General features: G+C 43.3%; 1 protein-coding gene across 4 annotated transcripts in view; it reads right to left on the bottom strand.

Moving 5' to 3' along the window:
- Positions 1-929: 929 nt before the first annotated feature.
- The window catches only part of KIAA1671 (KIAA1671 ortholog), a 152,297-nt gene continuing 131,791 nt past the window's right edge, over positions 930-21,435 (bottom strand). For all 4 annotated transcript variants that reach the window (XM_074973256.1, XM_074973257.1, XM_074973259.1 and 1 more), the window contains 6 exons: positions 16,276-16,531; positions 14,097-14,271; positions 10,274-10,398; positions 9,352-9,482; positions 9,115-9,197; positions 930-8,241 (listed from right to left, as the gene is read on the bottom strand). In XM_074973256.1, the coding sequence (XP_074829357.1) occupies positions 9,119-9,197; positions 9,352-9,482; positions 10,274-10,398; positions 14,097-14,271; positions 16,276-16,531 (766 nt within the window). In that variant the 3' untranslated portion in view covers positions 930-8,241; positions 9,115-9,118. The remainder of the gene's footprint in view (positions 8,242-9,114; positions 9,198-9,351; positions 9,483-10,273; positions 10,399-14,096; positions 14,272-16,275; positions 16,532-21,435) is intronic.

Raw genomic sequence — 21,435 nt, 5'->3', positions numbered from 1 at the left:
AAGCCGGCATGGCTGTAAGGACACAGGCCTTCAGGGTGCCAAAGAGACCCATTTCCCCAGGTACCCAATGTTAACAGGCTGTTCCTTACATCCTTCCCAACCATCCGTCTCTTTGGGGGTCTGTGGAGCTGCCAGGACTTTTGACAGGTGCGGGTGGGGCACGCACGGTTATTGGCCTTAGAGCTGGGCAAACTATTCACAGCAAAACAACTTATGAGACAAACGTAATGAAACAAATCACTAAAGTCACTCCATTCTTTGCCCTGATCTTGGGCGGCAGGCTTTTGCTTTAATTTTTGTTTGTTATTTGAAGAGTTGGTGTCAAAGCTGGGCATTCCCTTGTCACGCCAGCCTGCGTGGGAAGTAGGGTGTCAGGTAGGAGAGGGGAACAGAAAAGCATGGGAATAAGACACCTATGGCAGCATTTCTCCCAAGTGTTTCCATTGTGTTAATGGGAAGCATCATGGTAACGACAATATCGCTAATGTACCTCAGAACTGGTAAACTTCTGTCCGAGACCAAGCTCCCATGGCAAGAAGCATGGTCGAGGCAGGCAGACTGGGATAGTGGTCATGAAGCAAGCTGGCTAAACACAGGATATGAAGAATTTCTATGGCAATATACTCCACATGATGGTTAATAAGAACTAATAGATCTTAGAATTTTATATGCCTGCACGTCGCCGTAGTATCTAAATGGGGAAGGGGAAGTTCCCCTTTCAAAGGTACTTCTGTCCCTTTCTATTTTCAATATCACTTCATATCAGGCAACAGGCAATCACACGCAAGGGTAAAACTGGGTTGTGAGAGAGATTACACAATGACCAGATTTAATGGGATAATAGCTATGCTGGGAATTGTGGTATGCTGGGATAATTAAAATGTCTTAGCAAAGCAAAAGCATCCATTAAATACAACTGGCATCCAAGCTTTGTACTCTAATTTATTGTCATTGTTTGAATGCAACACATTTTGTACATGCAAAGATCCACCATAGACAGCAGTTTACTGTAGTTCACTTTTATTGCAGTTCCTTTTCACATTTTCATCTGCTTTTCTATTGATATGAAAACTCTTAGTTGTAAAATATAAAATTACTTCTGTACAGAACAAATCCTCAGGGGAGGGACTGGAATGGAATTCATTTTTATCTTTTACCAAACAAGATACTGTAATTTTCTCTTTTTTACTTTAAAAATAAAAGTATTTTCCCATATGTTCATTTTCTTGGTAACATCTTCACTTACATTTATTTTTGCAATGACTAAAGTGCCCCAAAATCCTGCTTCGTTTGCCAAGTTCATGGAATATGCACGTAGATAAGGCAGTTGCAAAACATCACAGAGGGTAGGGATAATATATTGTACTGAGTTTTCTTTCCTAACAGAACTCCATTTCCTCTTGCTGTCAGCTTCTTTAATCCCTTTGAGAAATGCTCACAGCACTGTTAGAAAACAACATCTTTTGTAAATATCTGGCAACGCTAAACTTGGAATCATAGTCATACAAGTATATACACAATAGACAGAATATCTGTATTACTTAGGAAACTATGTAGTACAAAATATTTTCTATAGCACAACATGTATTCATTGTGTGATCCATATTTACATGTTCTATAAGGCTATGCAGAATGATATAAAAGTTTTTATCTATACAATAGCTCCTTTAACAGGCTTGATAACAGTCAGCATGTTCAATATGGTAAGAAGAAAATCCATAAGCCACACGACCCTCCCCTTCTCTCCAAATCCCTTCAACAGAATGAAAAAATCATGTCAACACATGGTTTGGTAAAAATATTTTCAACTGAGGGATGGCATGGGGTGGGACAGACCAAACAGTGGTTTGAAGTGCCTCAGGGAAAGCACATTGATATGAGAAAGGATTTCCAATCACACCCTGGAACTGACGTATTTCGCATACGGCTCATCACACATTCTCCCTGCCCTGTATCATTGTAATCAAGAGCCTGCATTGACCAAATATCCTTAGACTCTGGTATCCTGGATGACAGAGGACTCGGAATATTGTGCTCATTGGTTCATATTCAAACCCGCTGTAAAAGGCAGCACTCCACACATGTCAATGTGGTTGTAGCCAACCAGTGAAGCCTGGTCTTCACTCGGGGGGGGAAAAGGTGTGTTCTTGGCTCCAGTGAAAATTCTAGGTAACTAAAAGCAGAATCCTAGTGAAGAAAAGGCAGTTTACTGCTAGCAAGTCGATTCAACAAACAAACTGCCTTGCCTTTACTAGGACTGCACCTCAAGTTAGCTAACTTGAGTTCAGAACATGCTTTTTTCCTAGTGAAGACCAGACTTTACACCAAATCTGGATTTGGCCCTTCGTCCATGGGTTGGGTTAATTAGCAATGCAATGTTAGCATCTTGCAAGCTTAGCTGCAGAGGTGGGCTGTGAGCTCTAAGAAGAGAGGACATATTTTGCAAAAAAATAGGGGCCCAGAGTTAACATACAGAAACAGCGGAGACCCTTTCTAATCTAATGTTTAAAGGCCAAATGCTGCCTTTGGATATTGGTGTAGATCTCATCGAACCCAGTGAGAGCATCACACATGTGCCACAGGACAGAATTTGCCTTACCCAACCAGGTACTTAGATGATCCTCATCACTGTAGTATCTGAGTCCCTCTGACATGGGTTTAAGGAGCTGAGCTCCTAACACTATGTATGGGATGAGTACATGTGAACAATACGGTCTCATCAGTTAAACAGATGCTGTAATGGCAAACCAGCATGGATTGGTTCATATGAAGGGCAGATAGGAGAGAAAGGAGTTTTCAAGATAGTGCAGAGTTCCACATTCATAGATGGTTCCCGAGTGGTCATGTTAGCATATAAATACACCCTGCCCCACAAGGACACGTTGGCTTGCTTTATACTGTTTATTGTATTACTTAAATTCAAGAACATTAGAAAAGAACATTTACCTCCAGACTGAAATTGTTTCATGTTTTAAATATGAACCTGTGCAAAAGAATTTAAAGATTGTCAGCATTGTCAACTACATTCTTTTCCTCCTGAGATAGCAGGTGCTCTCTCTTACGGTTTAACCTGCTGTCCAATTGCAGAAGTCTGGATCAACTCTTCAGTTACAGATTAGCCTGACTGAAGAGGTTTTATACTTCACTGACACGGAAAGGTATTTGTATGGTAATGAGAGACACCGGGCCCAACTAGATTGACAGAGGTTTAACATTCTATGGAACTGACCCATTTGGTCTAGTCCAAGAAAACCAAATTTCAGTAAATTAGCAGTAATCCTTTACCACTCACAGAACAGCCCTATTGAACATATTTGCATCTCCCAAATAATTACATTTCAATGACTTCCATGATATTTTACAAAACAGACCATGCCTAATTCATGCCAAGTATTCTACACAGGACACCCTCACCGAACTCCTCCTCTTATCCAGTATAGAACACATTGCTTGTTTATTTCTAGAACACATTTCTATCATCACAGAATTGTAACATTTTGGACATTTGGCGCAACGGGAGTTTGGACTGATCAACTCTTTTGGTTCCAAAGTTTCAAACAAAATGTGTGACACAGACCCTTCAAAAGCCAATTACACTCAGTTTACACTACATACCTTTGATGGTATTGGGCATAGCCGTGTGCACAGTCAGGATGCAAAGTGTAAAGAAGCTAGCTAATGTCACTGGGTGCCTAGATTTTTAAAGGATTCCAAACTATTTATATTAAACTTATCCTAGAATTGCTCGGATCTCTATTGTGATATTTTGGTACAGCAGGGCTCTCCATGTAGCAACTTTACATTAAACCACATCCATGGTTTACTACCTTACACATTGCAGGCATATTAAGTACATGTACAAACATGTAAAATTATTTATAAACTAATTGATAATGCTGCTCTGGATAGTATGGTTGAGCAAAGGTTTGCAAACAGATGTGGACAAATTGGAGAAAGTCCAGAGGAGAGCAATAAAAATGATGAAAGGTTTAGGAAACATGACCTATGAGGAAAGACTGAAAGAATTAGATTTGTTTAGTCTGGAGAAGAGAAGACTGAGGGGGACATGATAACAGTTTTCAAGTACATAAAAGGTTGTTACAAGGAGGGAGAAAAATTGTTCTCGTTAACCTCTGAGGCTAGGACAAAAAGCTATGGGCTTAAATAGCAGCAAGGGAGGTTTAGGTTGGACATTAGGAAAAACTTCCTAACTGTCAGGGTAGTTAAGCATTGAAACAAATTGCCTAGGGAGGTTGTGAAATCTCCCTCATTGGAAGTTTTTAAGAGTAGGTTAGACAATCATCTGTCAGAGAGGGTCTAGATAATACTTAGGCCTGTCTTGAGGACAAGGGACTGGACTAGATGACCTCTCAAGGTCCCTACAATTCTCTGATTCTATGATTTGTGAATTAGTAGCGGGCAGTTTCTGATATACAATGTTTCTGGTAGTTTGCCAGCAATAACTAGGTGATCAAAACAAAATACCAGAGGGTGGGAAGCTAAATCTCTGCGCAAGCAAGAAGCAAGTTTTTTAATCCTACACAACCACGTTAAAAATGTTAAAATGGAAAGCAGAAATTTAGCATCTTTGTGTACAGCAGGTAATACAAAACCAGTAAAAACACTGACTCAGTATATACTAACCTCAAGATACACAGCCATAAACAAGGTGAATTTGCAAAAACAAATAAAGGAGAAGAAAAGGCCAATTGGCGATTCCAGTGAATATGAAATGTACATGCTTGTACTGATCCTAAAACATAAGTGGATTAAAATTCTAGGGGCGGACTCTCCTAATTTCAGTGAAAAAAGGGGCACTAATGACGTATTTCCAAGTTCCATACACCAGACTGATTTACATTTACTTTTTGAAACTATCGATCTACTAATACAGCTGTGGGACGAAATACACAGATAAAACTGTGATGGTCTTAAATAAAAAGAACAAAATACTTCTGCAAAAGCACCTTGTATTCAATGGTGAATGCCAAACACCAGCTATCTCCATCTATCACACTTACAAAGAGAGTTCAGGTAAAAGTGAGTTAAGAGTTAAAACTTACTCTTAACATAGCTTCCAATAGTTTTTAATACAAAAAAAAATATCATACATGAAGAACATGCTGCAGGTAAGAGCTCATTCCTGGCTCATATTAACAGCAAGTTATAATCTGTGATTGTTAAAGTAAAATAGTAAAAAGTTTCATAAGCATTATTTGAAATTAAAATGTAATTAATCTAAAGAAAGGAGTTTTACAGCATGTTATCATATGTGTAATAAATATTTATGATTTCAATAATTACATGATGGGAACCTGGAGTCACCAGAGAAAATAGATATTTAATTCACATACAATATGAAGAAATAAAAGATCAGAAAAAAAACACTATCCCATTCAACCTTATCCTAAAGATTTTTTTTGTCAGACATATATAAGATTAAACATTTCTCACTAGCAGTAAAACTGCAGTAAATTTCAGTGCATTGTCCATAGAGAAATGGAAACACATACTCATTCAAAGGGCTTTGCCAATATGCAAAACCAATCCCCTCAGTATATCAGAATGCACAGCAAAAACACTGCAGCTGACCATCTAAAGAGTTTGTGACTTTCATTTTGTTGCATCAGGAAGCGTTAGACAAAATGTTCTGTCATTAAAGACAGGTTTCAGAGTAGCAGCCATGTTAGTCTGTATTCGCAAAAAGAAAAGGAGTACTTTTCCACAAGTACTCCTTTTCTTTTTGTCATTAAAGAGACACTATCAAGTTGCTCAATCCTAAAATTAAACCTCCCTCAGCATTTTTATGGTCACAAATAAATTTATTTGGGTTTTGAATACCTTAAAAAAAAAAAGCCACTCACGCTTAGGAAGGGAAATTAAAAGTGACTAACATTCTTCTGTCACACCTAAAAACCCTGCAGCTAATACTGTTCAAATTGTACACACCAACACCATCAAGAACATCTGGTACACAACTGACAAAACAAGCTGGCTGATGCATTACAAGCACAGGAAAATACAAAGCTTGCCTAAAAGTTACATTTCCAAAATAAAAACAAGTCCCACACCACATAAACAATGGGCAGAAAATATATACAACTAGTTTTAAAAAGCAGTCAACAGTGTCTCTTTAATAGTTTGGACAATTGCGCTCCTCTGGAAACTTCTCCCCCTTCCCCTTATGGACGGGGGGAGGGGAAAGGGGAGGTTATCCACATGAAAGAGGGCAGAAGCGTGACTCCGTTTGGCAGTAATATTTGAGAATTCACTGAGCTGTGGCAGAAGAAACTGTAAAACAGTGTATCTGGCATTGTCACCTCTCTTACATGGAGCAGGGCAAAGAACTGAACAAAGACATTTTTATTTTGAAGTGAAAAAATATTAATTTGTATTTCTATAAAATAATGGGTGCTACTGTTAGAATTCTGATAGTAAAAGAGAGAAGAGCATACTGGTCATATCTCTTGACATACTGCAGTTATTTACTGAAATACAGGCTGGGAGTGAAATCACCTCATTTGTGACTTCTTTAGGAAACAAGTTGGCACATGGTTTATGGCAGCTAAAACTTGACGGATGGCAGACAAAGGTTACCCTTTGGCTAGCAGGTGCACTGCTGTGGTAGTACCACATAAGACAAGCCTTCTGAAACACTGAGCAGGAAAAGGGAAAATGCGTGCAAGTGCCCGGTTTTTAACATTTAATTTATATAATATCCTTTCAGCAGGAGACAAGAACTGCAGTGCAGTAGACAGCGAACTCTGTGTTTTGCTCCCAGAATGCAACTGTGTGCAGCTTCATCATATCTGACTGATCAGGCCCGAACAGTTTGCCACAGAAGGTTACGAGAACAGCAGAATAGAAAGAGCTCGTCTGCTTTGACTCAATTCTCCTTTCCATGTCACTTGCTCTCCTTATCGGAGTCCTGGGGGGGGGCCCTACCTTACAGAATGAGCTTTCCCATTAGCGTATATTTTTAAAGATTTTCTGGAAAGAGCACTTGGGGAAAAGTAAATAACTAATACATATTTTAAATACAGTATCCATTTATAATTTACTTATAAATGAACTTCTCGGTTAAAAAAAAATCTTGCCAATTTCAGAATCTGGATCCAAAGACATCAGAACTCTTCTGATGTGACTGACGCATCTGTGTTGTGATGTTCGTATTATCTACATTGCTAACACACCAACATTTGGTCTTACCGAAGTAAAATGTACAGATCATTTCAACAAACAGTTGAGAAGTGAGAGATTGCATTTCGGTTATCCTACAAAATCAGCATAAAAATAAACACTTAAAACTGATATTTACAAAGGTAACTAATAAAAATATCCAGTGGGACAATCTGAGGTGCTTCTAGAATGACATTCAACAATTACCTGGAACCCTCATATTGACAAGACTATACATCCTTCCTCGTCTCTTCTTTTTGAGTAATAAAAACAATATTTACATCTATTTTTAAAGAGAATTGGTTGACATTATTGCTTTATCATCCTAAGAATATGACATTCTAATGATGCAATTATACTACATGCTGACAGACCAGACAATCTCAGTTAAAGAATGAAAAATTAACTTTATGCTCAATCTAAAAATCAACTTGATCTGCCTGATCAGCAGATCATGTGCAAGCATCAGCCAATCAAAAATATCTTTAAAAAAATATCAGTCAAGTTTCATTTTTTAATATGGCAGTAAACAGGATTTGTTCTTTCACTCTCTCTTCCACAAACTTCATTCTGAATAGGAACCACTATTAGTTCACAAGAAAGATGAATATAATTTAAAATTTTGTTATTTTCATAAACAAATACAAACCCCAGCCTTTACACTTGACATGCCTACTAGCATTCACATGCTTGAGTTACTGAACATAGCTTAATTCTGCAGAGATGTCATCTTTGTTTGAAGGCAAGGGGACTTTTTCTGATGCGCCGTATTTCCTAGAACAAATGTTACCCTCTGGCAAGACCTTCTGAGGTACTAACTATGCTGCACCATCTCTTACATCAGGTAGTTCTAAAGTGACTATATCCTTCCCTATCTGAGAAGATACAGCTTTGTATTTGTCTATGAATATTAAGCAGCTTTCTCCACAAAGCAGGAAGGCACCATGCACATAGCAGTCGAGGCAGGAAGCAAACAGCAGCAGCATGATGTGTGAATTTTAGGTTCAGATGAGTTAAGGCTTCTGTTATACTTCTCGGTCTTTTCCTAGTCATAATCGGTGTCTGAAAAGGAAATAAAACACAGAAGCTGTTTGAATAGCTGCTGTATGACATTGTTCATAAATGTAACCAACCCCATCACCCTCGGGACTCAAGTCTCTGTGACACGTGTGCACCATTGAGGATGCTCTTTGCGTGTTGCTGGTGCAGCAGCAGCAGTTGCAAGCTATTTTGTGTTATTAAATTGCATATGAACTATTAAGAGCATCACTGAAACCAAGTGCTCCAATGGTTTAAATAGCTATCTGCAGAACCTGCCCATTAAACAATGACAACACTTAGTAGTAGGACTCTACATATTGTTATGAAATTAGCAGAATGATGAATGTTATCATCATAGAATTGCCTGCTGAGAAGTTAATAGTGCCTTCATCTGGGGTAGTAAATAAGGCTAAACAACAACAAGGGAAAGGGGAAAACAGCATAATCTGTACAGTAAATTCCAATGAAATCGGATCTGCTTCATTATGGAAATATTTTACTGTCTTGGACAGAGTGCACAGTTACATACAACATGTGTATACTCTTTGCTTGCAGAGTCAGTGTACAGGCAGGTTCAGAACAGATTTTCCACTCAAAGCTTCAGATCACTAGCATCAGCTTTAAGGGGCTTGAGCATTGCAAAGATGTGTCTGCTGCATGTCCAGCCACATGGCTGTACCAGTCACAGCAAGAGCTTACCCAGACCCTGTGGAAATAGGGTGAGAATACTTGAACAAACATTGTTTCTGCCAGACTGCAAGGGCTAAAGGTAACTGCATGTTACTTTTTCCATCAACTAAGAATCTCTTTTGGCTGAAAAGACAGGAGACTTCACAGCAAAGCAGTCAGATGCAAATTCTACAGAGTAACACCTCTATTTTTGCTGTACTGTACCTTCTCAAACCTGATTCTCGTGCTGGCTCTGTCTCTTCTTCGATTTCAGCTCTTTCAGCCATTGAGGAGACATTTCTTCTGACCTAAGGACACAGCAAAATAAACTTTATCCTACAATGACAATACCTCATTACAGAAACAAAAACAAAATAAGCCATATCCTTCTAGGATCCTAGCAATGAAATGACCAGCTATTTCTGAATTTACTGCTTGCTGGGATTTAAACAGCTCTCTCACCTGTTCTCCTTCTCAGCACTAGAGGGCAGTACCCTGCCACCAGGAGCTCCTTGCTGGAACTGGGATTTAAATAGCTGTGCAGAATTTATTTCACTGGGACTCTCGGGCTCTTGTCTTTTCCGAAGCTGAGCCTAGAAGAAAGGTTTATTTTTAAAAAAACTGCTTTTAGATTTCCTTGGAGGACAATCTGATCACTCAAATCATTTCACTGGCATATGAAGCAGCAGAAAGCACAAGCCTGAAATCCATAAACTGCATACATTTATAATGGAATTTACCATAAATCTAAGCTGTTGTGAAAAAACATACACAAACTATTATGAAGTTAAATTTCCTTTTAAACCACTGCCAATATTTCTATCAATAATACATGGTCAATGAGTGAAAAAACTATTTACAACATTGCTATAAGTTTTAGGCCATCTAATAGATCATCAAGTTTTCTCCTCTGAACTGTTTGGGGTTCTCAAACTTCATTGCACCACAATGCCCTTCTGACAACAAAAATAACTGTACAACCCCAGGAGCGGGGACCAAAGCCTGAGCCCGCCCAAGCCCCACTGCCCTCGGTGTGGGGACCAAACCCAAAGCTCAAGGGCTTCACCCCAGGCAGAGGGCCTGTAACCCGAGTCCCGGCGCCCAGGGCTGAAGTCCTCAGGCTTCGGCCCCGGGAGGTGGGGCTCACGCTTTGGCTTTGGCCCCAGCAAGTCTAAGCCAGCTCTGGCGACCCCATTAAAATGGGATCGCGACCCACTTGGGGTCCCGACCCACAGTCTGAGAACCGCTGGGTTAATATATAAATTGCCCTTTCAGGGATTCTTGCACCTTCTGCTGGAGAGCATCTGATGGTGGCCGCTGTCAATCATGGGATACTGGACTAGATGGACCCCGACCTAATCAAGTATGATCTGTCTATCTTCACCTTAAGAACAGAGTGGTCCATGCCTGGAAAAACAGGAAGCCTCTGAGGTTGCACAGCTGAGGATCTCTCAGTTCGGTGTATTTTTTCTTCCTCATCAGACTCTTCCTGTTTTGTAGATTTCTCTTCTAACAAAAATTACAATGACCAGATGTTATTTCACCCCAGACGCATTTAAATAGAAACAAAGCAAGTTGGTCAGCAAACTTCCTGTCTATGCCTTGACCTCATAACCCTCTTCCTATGTAACAATGTAACAGTAGAATCATGAAGACTCAGTGGAAGTTATTTGACATGATTAAGCATTCATACCATGGCGTTGGGCACACTGTAAATACCTAATGGTAGAGAGACTCTGTTTATTAGGGCTGTAAAAGGGCAGAATTGCATACTTAAATTAATTCAGCTATTGCTTCTGAATTGCTCCGTTTATACATTAAAGCATCAAAGCACACGTGTGTATGTTACAGTTAAGTTTACAATAGCTCAGTCCGCTCACATTCACTGGCCTCTTACTTGGAAATTACTACATTTTGGCTTTGCACAATGATCATCAGAGGTCACAGCTTGAACCAAAAACAGCTGTAGCTTTGTAATATTAACATTTCTGATTCGATGTCTTAAAATGAACACTGCATTTTGTATTGAGTCAGATCACTAATCATGCACGCAAGTGCAGCCAGTTACTAGCAACATGAGAACAGAGCAGTCGGCATACTCAACCATGCAATAGCTGGGATAACTTGCTCTTCATGTCCCTGAAACAGAAACCAGCAGAAGGGGCTAGTTTGATCGTACACTCTTTTCTCCCATCCATTGAGCCTTAAGATCCTCCACTGTATTCTGTACTTCCCTGGGGAGTCCAGAGGACTGCAGCTATAAGGTTGATGCATAACTATGGTGGTTACCATAGAACCGGAGGCTGTGTCAGCTGATTGAGAGAAGACCGTAAACACGCTTTGACAATCGCCTTTGGTGATGAGGGCTTGAAACTGCTCCTTCTGCTCTTGTGGCAAAAGCGAGAACATTTGCTATAGTTCATACCGTTGTACTTTGCCATCAAGGCATGATAGCTGGCTACCCAGGGCAACCAAAGAGTAGCTTTTGTGGCCAAAAAGGTGCAGGAGCTTAAGATCATTGTTGTAAGGTGTTGATCTAGACTGGCGAGGGTAAAGTTTTTGGCCCGAGGGCCACATCTGGGTGGGGAAATTGTATGCAGGGCCATGAATGTAGGGCTTGGCAGGGGGTTGGGATGTGGGAGGGAGTGTGTGCAGTATGCAGGAAGGGGCTCAAGGCAAGGGGTTGGGCTGTAGGAGGGGTGCGGCAGGGGGCTGGGGTGTAGGAGGGAATGTGGGGTGCAGAAGGGTCTGCAATATGCAGGAGGGGGCTCAGGGCAAGGGGTTGGGGCACAGGAGGGCTGCGGGGTGTGGCAGGGGGCTCAGGGCACAGGGTTGGAGTGCGGGGTGCAGGAAGGGTTTGGGGTGCGGCTCCAGCCCAGTGCTGCTTACCCCAAGCAGCTCCAGGATGGCCAGCATGTCCGGCAGTGGCTCCTGGGGGTGGGGCAGGCGGCTCCACCGCGCGTTGCCCTCACCTGCGGGTACCACACCCGAAGCTCCCATTGGCCGCAGTTCCCCGTTCCCGGTCAATGGGAGTTGCAGGGGGCGGTGCTTTCAGGCAAGGGCAGCACGTGGAGCCATCTGCTCCTCCCTCCCCCAGGGGCCACAGGGACGTGGTGCAGGGCCAGGGCAGGCAGGGAGTCTGCCTTAGCCCCGTGCACCATGGGGCTGGCAATCCCACGGGCCGGATTGAAAGCCTTGACGGGACGTAGTTTGCCCTCCTCTGATCTAGACCAACGTTGCCTGCTTCTCTTATTAATGGCATTGATTACCAGAGAGTTTGGGATGAGATGGGAGAAAAGGCACTCTGACCCCTTGGCTGGTACATAGTGCTTCTTGTCAGCCTGCTTGCATGGAGGCAAGGCAGTAGCTATTGTTTGCCATAGTGTACGGGCTGGAGGCTAGAGGGCATCATTAATAGGCAAGGCTACCTCACCTTGAGGAGAGGTATGTCCAACATGCACCAGGAGTGCTGCGGTTCTTGTATCTCCTCCAAGGGATTGTTAAAGCCTCAGCCACCCTCTTCATCCATTCTTGGAAGTCTTTGAAGTCACCCACGTAGGATGGGGGAGGGAACATAATTGCCTTGTCTCGTAAGGAAGAGGATTTATTAGATGGTAGTGCCTTCTCCTCTGCCCGCAGCTCTTGTTCTTCTAAAGGATCTTCCTTGGGAAGAGGGTTCTGGGGTATCAGTGGTGACACTCTATAGAACTGATCACCAGACAGGATCCAAGGGTTCCAGAAAGCCCAAAGTGGCAGGGCATAAGGAAAGGGAGAGGGACCTCCAGGTTGCTATTGCCAAGGCTGACGGGTCAGACGTCAACTGGTTCCTGTGGTCTCATCCTTAGGATATAGCACAGGAAAGGTGGTAGAATCCTGTAGGGAAATGTCTGAGTCTGAGAAAGTGTCATCCCTTGTATTCAGCGGAGGAGCTAAGCAGTACTGGAGGATATACCAGTGCCAGAGGGTACATCAGTACTGGCAAAAATCCTTCTTGGTACTCCTCAGGAGAGGGAATTTGGGCTCTACTGACACTTGGAGAGCCTCTTGAGAAAGAAATCCAACCAGTATCAGAGCTCTTAGACACTGATCCTCAGGTTGAGATCCGTCGAGTGGTACTGGAGAGGGTATGGATGGTATGGTCCTACGCCCTTTATGGCCATGGCTCAAGGAAGAGGTCAAAGATGCTTTCTTCAAAGAGTCCCTCCCTCTGCTTGGAGGGCTCCAATGAGGCTACCACTTGTTTGCTGAGAGACTTCTTGGTACACAGTGTGCTAGAAGCCTTTTTTGGAGGTACCAACCTCTTGGTACCAGAGGAACTATAAGCCTCGGCATTACCCATACTGTGAGGCAAGGTCTCCCTATTTCCTGGTCTCTGGGCCAATTTCTCCCATCCGGGGATCAAGGTATTTTCTCTTTAGTAGATTCTGAAGTCTTCAAATGTGTCCCTTCATCTCTGCTCACTGAAGCTGAAGAAATCACTGGACCGGCCTAAGAGGCTGACCCCAGTGTATGGGTGAGAGGGTGGAAAGGTGCAGGGGAAGATTTGGACTCTGAAGTGGTGGTGGGTCTCAAAAGTGAATGCTCAATAAGGAGCAACTTCAGCCTCTCTCAGGTTCCCGGATCTGCTCTTGAAGCTAAAGCAGACTTGCACTTTGACAGGATTTGAGACTCTCCATGACAGCTGGAATGCCCATTGTTGAGGGGAAAGGACCTGTGTCAGGTCTGTCAGGGTTTGAAGCCCAGGGTTTTGGGCACACCCAAGGAAGAAAGGCCGCAAATGAACAGGGGCCAAGGGCAAGAGGCCCTGACCATGGAACAAAAAGGGGGGACCCGCTAAACCACAGAACTTTTGGTGGGGAAAGAAAATATAAAACAACAAACTAAAATAAGTGACTAACATTAATAAAATAATAGGAACAACAAGGAAAAAAACAAGGTAGGTATGCTAAGTTAGTGGACACCTCTAGTCACAGGTGGTTGAGAAGGAACTGGAGTCCACCCCGCACTGTATATCCTCAGGCTGAAGCACAAAGACACGTGGACCTGCACACACTGCTGACAAAAATCTCTGAAGGTGCACACACAACTAAAGCTGAGTACCCACAGGGACATTAGCTCAAAGGAGAGAGAAGATTCTATGGAGGACATAATATATCTCCAACCCCGCAGCACCATGACTAATTATTTCACAGGACTGAGAGGGATACCTGTGGAGTCTTTAAACATCCAAGTGCTGTCAGTCTCCTGCATCGCAGAGAGTTTGTTTTCAGATTCTATCTGTCTGCTTCTCCTGAGCGAATGGGAGCTAGGTGGCCGGTGGCGAATCCTTTTGCTGAGCTGCACACGGGTTTTCAGGACGCTGGAATCCAGTATAGAAGTTTGCTTTTAAAGAGAAAAAGGGTTACCCTCAAATGTGGCAATTTCAATTAGTCTGAAAATAGAGCAGTTCATTCCATAACTACTTCAGGTCTTATTTTTAAGCATAACCATATTTCAGCTTAATTAGGACTACTTTTGTTTTAATTATTATCACTGTTATTTTAAACTCCAATTAAATCGAATTTACTCAGAGTGCTAAGATGCGATATGGAACTACAGTGGTTTCCCATTTGGACAGTTCCCTGAACTCTGCTTGGTTCTGGATGTCTGATCTGTATAATCACTGCAGAGTTATTTTTCAATAACCAAACTATGATAATCTGTGTGCTCTTACTAGGTAACAATGGCCATCAGCCAATCAGAAGGCAGGGATTTGCAAAACCGTAAAGTGATTATGCAACTCTCTCTCTCCCTCTGCTATATTTTCCCAGCTCTGATTGGTCCCCATCCTCAGAAATGTCAAGCTGTTTGCCAGCAACAAAAAGACTGAAAGTTAAATACCATGGCCTTTGGTAAAAAGGAGATAATCAGTTATTTAAAACGATGCCATCTCCATACACAAAGGAAAACTGAATGGATTACAGTAGAGCAAAGGCCGCTGCAGTTATATTTAGTGATATAATTCATTGCTGATTATGACTGAGTCTTTTCCCAGAGGCCCTGGGCCCTCCATCCTCCCCTGTGAAAACTTCTATTTTAAAATAAATATTTTAAAAGTTCTCAGTTCAGAAACTAGCCATTCACCCAAACAGCACAGGGGCCTTCTAGACTTCAACAGTTCTGCTTAAAGTCATCACTGTTTTGAAATGGCACTTGCAGCTGCTGGGAGGATGGGATCTATGGTCCTATAGCAGAGCCCACTGCAAGGTACCCTACACCCAGAATCCCCTGGCAGTAAGGTGTGAAACCGCTGTGCTGCACTGCCCAGGATCTGGACAATTATCCTTAGTTACGGGAAGAGAAAGTGTTAGCCTCCTTCAGACATTTTACAGTGCAGTCTGCCGTTTAGCTACACTACTGCTATTTAGGACAGCCACACTAATATGTAAATAGATGCATTGTAGCGGCTTCTGCCAACACTCTACATTCCTTCTTCCCCAAAGCTGTAAAGCTGTACTACAAAACGTGTGTGTGTGTGTGTGTGTGTGTGTGTGTGTGTGTGTGTGTGTGTGTGTGTGTGTGTGTGTGTGTGTGTGTGTGTGTGTGTGTGTGTGAGAGAGAGAGAGAGAGAGAGAGAGAGAGAGAGAGAGAGAGAGAGAGACGTAACATTCATAGGAAGCTTTCTACAGTATCTGCCACTAGCTGACATATAATAAAAGATGAGTAACTCTTATTCAAGATAAATTCTTAATTCACAGAGAGACTGTACCTGAAAGGAGAAATCCACATTATCTCTAGGTATGCTCTCATATAGCACTAAAGCAGAGTACAGTCTGCATGACTAGGCACTATATTACCAACATTCCTGTGTAATTCAGGATTCTCAATTTCTCAAAAGATCCTCTTTAAACTAAAATCATTTTAGGAATATGATTTTTAAAAGACTGCAGAAAGATGGTCCCATTGTCAATTAGAAAAGTAGTATTCAAATCCAATATCTGTAGCTTAATCTGCATTTCTCACAGCATGGTGAGCACTAGCAATTTGTATCACTTAACTATGTTGTCTCAGAAATGTATGGCTTCCATTTCCTAGAGCCATTACACTCTTTTACACAGCACTCTCCTAGGAGCAGACTGAAAAATGACCAGCTGAAGTGCAAACCATTGTCCCTTTGGACTCTTAATAGAATTCACACAGACTTAATAGGAAGGGCAGTCACAAGAACTTTCATTGCAATTTATCTTGAACTTTTCACACAAGTCGTCAATAAAGAAGCCTTAATGGATAAAGAAGCATAGCACAAGGTTGAACATAAAGTTGGGAGAAGACATGGCATAGCATTTTGCTAACAATATAGGTAACGTACTTAAAAATGAACAACTCTTTCCCTTTATGGAGACTTACATCAATGAAGGAGAAGTCAATGGTTTTCTCCTCAAGGTAAGTATCTGCTGGAAGGGGTCCCTCAATACCATCAGTTGAATCCATATCAGTGCTGGAACGGTCCAAACTTGTGCTCCTTTGGTCTTTTAAGGAATGGTGCTGATCGATCATGGAGGCAGGTTCCGTTTGAGAAGTGAGAGAAGACAGCCGGCTATTTGGTGGCTGCTTCCTTGTTGAAACAACATTGCTTTCTGAGGAAGGAGACTCGGGCACAAAGCTGCAACACAAGAGAATGAATTCTGAGGCAGAAGGATGCATGAGTGACATATGTGCAAGTATATTTTATACCATGCATACTCAGAATGCTATCATGATGTATCGCATGTTCAGGAACATGTATGCAGCCATCCATGAGAGGGAAAGACTATATAGTCCTAGAACTAGTGTGCAGCTTGAGTCATAGGGATAATGGATTGAGGCTGAAGTGAGGAGGCCTCTTCCATAAGCCCCAGAGCAACTACTGTGGCCACAACTGCAGCTGCAAATTTGTACCAGTCCCCATGGCGGAGGAGGAGAATGGCAGACGGATCCATAAACCACAGATCCATCGGCCCTGGTCCCACCTCAGCCCCACAACTCTCTGGACTGCTGCACTGTAATCAAAATTTGCAAAGCTTCACAGCATACAGTGGCTGTGGACCTCCACATCCAGCCATGCTTTCTGCAAAGGAGCAGCACCAGTCCAGGTCTTTGCACTGCCATAGATGACAGACAGGATGTGGCCCTTCATCATTCAGAGTGAAAGCTGAAACAACATCTAGAGGCAAGAAATGTATCATTTGGAGACACTACAGGCCAGCAGAGAGGGGTGAATCATTTTCACTGTAATAACTTTTTCACCACCAATGGCTTCACTTAGGATTCACCTACACTAGGGGTACCCAGAGGTGTTCCAGGGGGCACATCAACTCATCTAGATGTTTGCTTAGTTTTTCAACAGCCTACATAAAAAGCATGAGCAAAGTCAGTACAAACTAAGAAAGTAAGCAGTTTTTCAGCGATAGGGTGCTGTGACACTTTTATATTTGTATGTCTGATTTTGTAAGCAAGTAGCTTTTAAGTGAGGTGAAACTTGGGGTATGCAACGACAATCTGACTCGTGAAAGGGGTATACTAGTCTAGAAAGGTTGAGAATCACTGGTCTATGCACAAAAATGTGCGTTAACTTAAAATAGCAGTAAAGACACAACTTTAACTTGGGTTCAACCCCAGGCTGCCCTGTTACACTTGAGCTGCTAATCAGAGTTACAAGGCAAGTTGCCATGTCTTGTCTGCTATTTTAACCTGAGCCAGCTAATGGAGGTAGGCTACTCCCAGTTAAGAACATTTTTTTTTTTTTGGGTGCTGTGTAGACATATCCTCTAAATCGGTGGTTCTCAAACTTTTTTTTTCCACGGACCACTTGAAAATTGCTGAGGGTCTCAGCAGACCACTTAATCATCGTTCCAAATGTTGTTTGTACCATTAATTAACTATTGTAAAATGTTTTGGATAAAGCGCTATTGCGATGGATGTGCCCTCGCTGCAGCAGCCCTCAAGCTGGGAAGAAGGGGGGGTCTCTCCCCCTCTCCCCTGCCACAGCAGCCACAGAGCTGGGGCCGGGAAGGAGGGCTGTCTCTCCCCAGCAGCCACGGCCCTGGAGCTGGGGAAAGTCACCTCTTTCTCTGGCCGCCGCAGCTCTGCACATCCCAAATTCCCCCCATCCCCTCTTCTCACCCCACTGCTTCCTCCCACCTACCCTCTATTTCCCACAAGGCCCAAGCTGCTTAAGTCACTGGCCTGACCAAAGGTCAGCACTTCCATGACACTCCCATGTCAGGGCAGGTGGGAAGATGCTATCCTGTGATTGGGAGGCATTAAGCTTAAACAGCATGATGATTTATATTTTGTCTTTCCTATCTGCAATTATATTTGTTACTTAAGGTTCGATCTAGTCAGAGAAATACTGAAGGGTTGATCCCTCAATCAGCACACATCAAGAGTTTAAACACTCAAGAAAATGAAACCAAAATTGGCCTGATGAACCATAGTTGCTGTGGTGAGACAGAGGGGATCACTAGATTAAATAAATCCTAAACTATTGTGGAATTTAGCAGTCGTAAGAAACAATTTGAACTACACCTGGGAGTAGCAGATAAGCAGGGCAGGGCACAGCATGCCAGTGTTAAATATAGGTTTCAGAGTAACAGCCGTGTTAGTCTGTATTCACAAAAAGAAAAGGAGTACTTGTGGCACCTTAGAGACTAACCAATTTATTTGAGCATGAGCTTTCGTGAGCTACAGCTCACTTCATCGGATGCATACTGTGGAAATTGCAGAAGACATTATATACACAGACACCATGAAACAATACCTCCTCCCACCCCACTCTCCTGCTGGTAATAGCTTATCTAAAGTGATCATCAAGTTGGGCCATTTCCAGCACAAATCCAGGTTTTCTCACCCTCTGCCCCCCCCACAGACAAACTCACTCTCTTGCTGGTAATAGCCCATCCAAAGTGACCACTCTCTTCACAATGTGTATGATAATCAAGGTGGGCCATTTCCTGCAGAAATCCAGGTTCTCTCACCCCCTCACCCCCCTCCAAAAACCACACACACAAACTCACTCTCCTGCTGGTAATAGCCTATCCAAAGTGACCACTCTCCTTACAACCTGCATGAAAATCAAGGTGGGCCATTTCCAGCACAAATACAGGTTTTCTCACTCCCCCATACCCATATACACACAAACTCACTCTCCTGCTGGTAATAGCTCATCCAAAGTGACCACTCTCCCTACAATGTGCATGATAATCAAGGTGGGCCACTTCCAGCATAAATCCAAGTTTAACCAGAACGTCGGGGGGGGGGGGGGGTAGGAAAAAACAAGGGGAAATAGGCTACCTTGCATAATGACGTAGCCACTCCCAGTCTCTATTTAAGCCTAAATTAATAGTATCCAATTTGCAAATGAATTCCAATTCAGCAGTTTCTCGGCTATTACCAGCAAAAGAGTGAATTTGTCTGTGGGGGGGGGCGGAGGGTGAGAAAACCTGGATTTGTGCTAGAAATGGCCCAACTTGATGATCACTTTAGATAAGCTATTACCAGCAGGAGAGTGGGGTGGGAGGAGGTATTGTTTCATGTGTCTGTGTATATAATGTCTTCTGCAATTTCCACAGTATGCATCCGATGAAGTGAGCTGTAGCTCACGAAAGCTCATGCTCAAATAAATTGGTTAGTCTCTAAGGTGCCACAAGTACTCCTTTTCTTTTAGTGTTAAATATACTTATCACAGTTCGCCCCACTCAAGATATGTGCTGACATATTCTGCACTAGCTCAAGATTCTGGGTTCTTTTAAAGATTAGCCCCTAAATACAGCACGCAAACAACTAGCCTCAAGATTAAAAAGGTGTGGATCACTAATGTAAGGTCTGTGCCAGAGAGGAAGGGCCACAGACATCAAGGAGTACTGCGGAAAGGGATCTGGGGGTCATAGTGGACCACAAGCTAAATATGAATCAACAGTGTAACACTGTTGCAAAAAAAGCAAACATAATTCTGGGATGTATTAGCAAGAGTGTTGTAAACAAGACACAAGAAGTAATTCTTCTGCTCTAGTCTGCAGTGATTAGGCCTCAGCTGGAGTATTGTGTCCAGTTCTGGGCGTCACATTTCAGGAAAGATGTGGACAAATTGGAGGAAGTCCAGAGAAGTGCAACAAAAATGATTAAAGATCTAGAGAACGTGACCTACGAGGGAAGATTGAAAAAACTGGGTTTGTTTAATCTGTGGAAGAGAAGACTGAGAGGGGACATGATAACAGTTTTCAAGTACATAAAAGATTTTAACAAGGAGGAGAAAGAAAAATTGTTCTCCTTAACCTCTGATGATAGGACAAGAAGCACTGGGCTTAAATTGCAGCAAGGGCAGTTTAGGTTGGACATTAGGAAAAACTTCCTAACTGTCAGGGTGGTTAAGCACTGGAATAAATTGCCAAGGGAGGTTGTGGAATCTCCATCACTGGAGATTTTTAAGAGCAGGTTAAACAAACACCTGTCAGGGATGGTCTAGGTCAGGGGTGGGCAAACTTTTTGGCCAGAGGGCCACATCTGGGTGGAGAAATTGTGTGCAGGGCCATGAATGTAGGGCTGGGGCAGGGGGCTGGGGTGGGGGAGGGAGTACGGGGTGTGGGAGGGCGTGCGGTGTGCAGGAAGGGGCTCAGGGCAAGGGGTTGGGGTGCAGAAGGGGGCTCAGGGCGGGCAGTTGTGGTGCAGAAGGGGTGCGGCAGGGGGCTCAGGGCAGGAGGCTGGGGTGCGGGGTGAGAGCTCTGGCCTGGCACTACTTACCTCAAGCGGCTCTAGGGTGGCAGCAGCACACAGCGGGGGCTAATGCCGTGGCCCCGTGCCACTCCTGGAAGTGGCCAGCATGTCTGGAAGTCGCTCCTGGGGCTGCGGTGGGGTAGTCGGCTCCGCTGCATGCTGCCCTCATCTGTGGGGTCCACACCCAAAGCTCCCATTGGCTGCAGTTCCCCATTCCTGGCCAATGGGAGCTGCAGGGGGCGATGCCTGTAGACCAGGGCAGCACATGGAGCCCTCTGCCCCCATCCCTGGGGCCGCAGGGACGTGGTGCTGGCTGCTTCCAGGAGTGGTGCAGGGCCAGGGCAGACAGGGAGCCCACTCTAGCCCCACTGCGCCACGGGGCTGGCAATCCTGCAGGCCAGATTGAAAGCCCGGATGGGCAGGATCTGCGGGCTGTAGTTTGCCCTCCCCTGGTCTAGATAATACTTAGTCCTACCATGAGTGCAGGGGACTAGAGTAGATGACCTCTTGAGGTCCCTTCCAGTCCTCTGATTCTATGATTCACTGTGGCAATGTGCTACCATCACATGCTGTGGAATACTGTGCTAGTTACAGAGTTTCGATTTACTTTGCTGCCACTGGGTTTTCAAATGGTTCTCACTCCAGTTTAACATTAGGAGCATTTTTCCTCTCTAATCATTCTAATAAAGAAAAATCTCTCCTCTTTATTCTGGGGCCATTTCAGTGAGTCACACACCTTGCTACACCCCAAAGAGCAATTAATTTAAAACAAATGATATGAAGTTACTCATGTTGAGCAGCAGATGGCATCAGAAC

The sequence above is a fragment of the Natator depressus genome, chromosome 15 (assembly GCF_965152275.1).
Source record: "Natator depressus isolate rNatDep1 chromosome 15, rNatDep2.hap1, whole genome shotgun sequence".
Taxonomy (NCBI): Eukaryota; Metazoa; Chordata; order Testudines; family Cheloniidae; genus Natator; species Natator depressus.
This window is presented reverse-complemented; position numbering and strand designations above follow the sequence as displayed.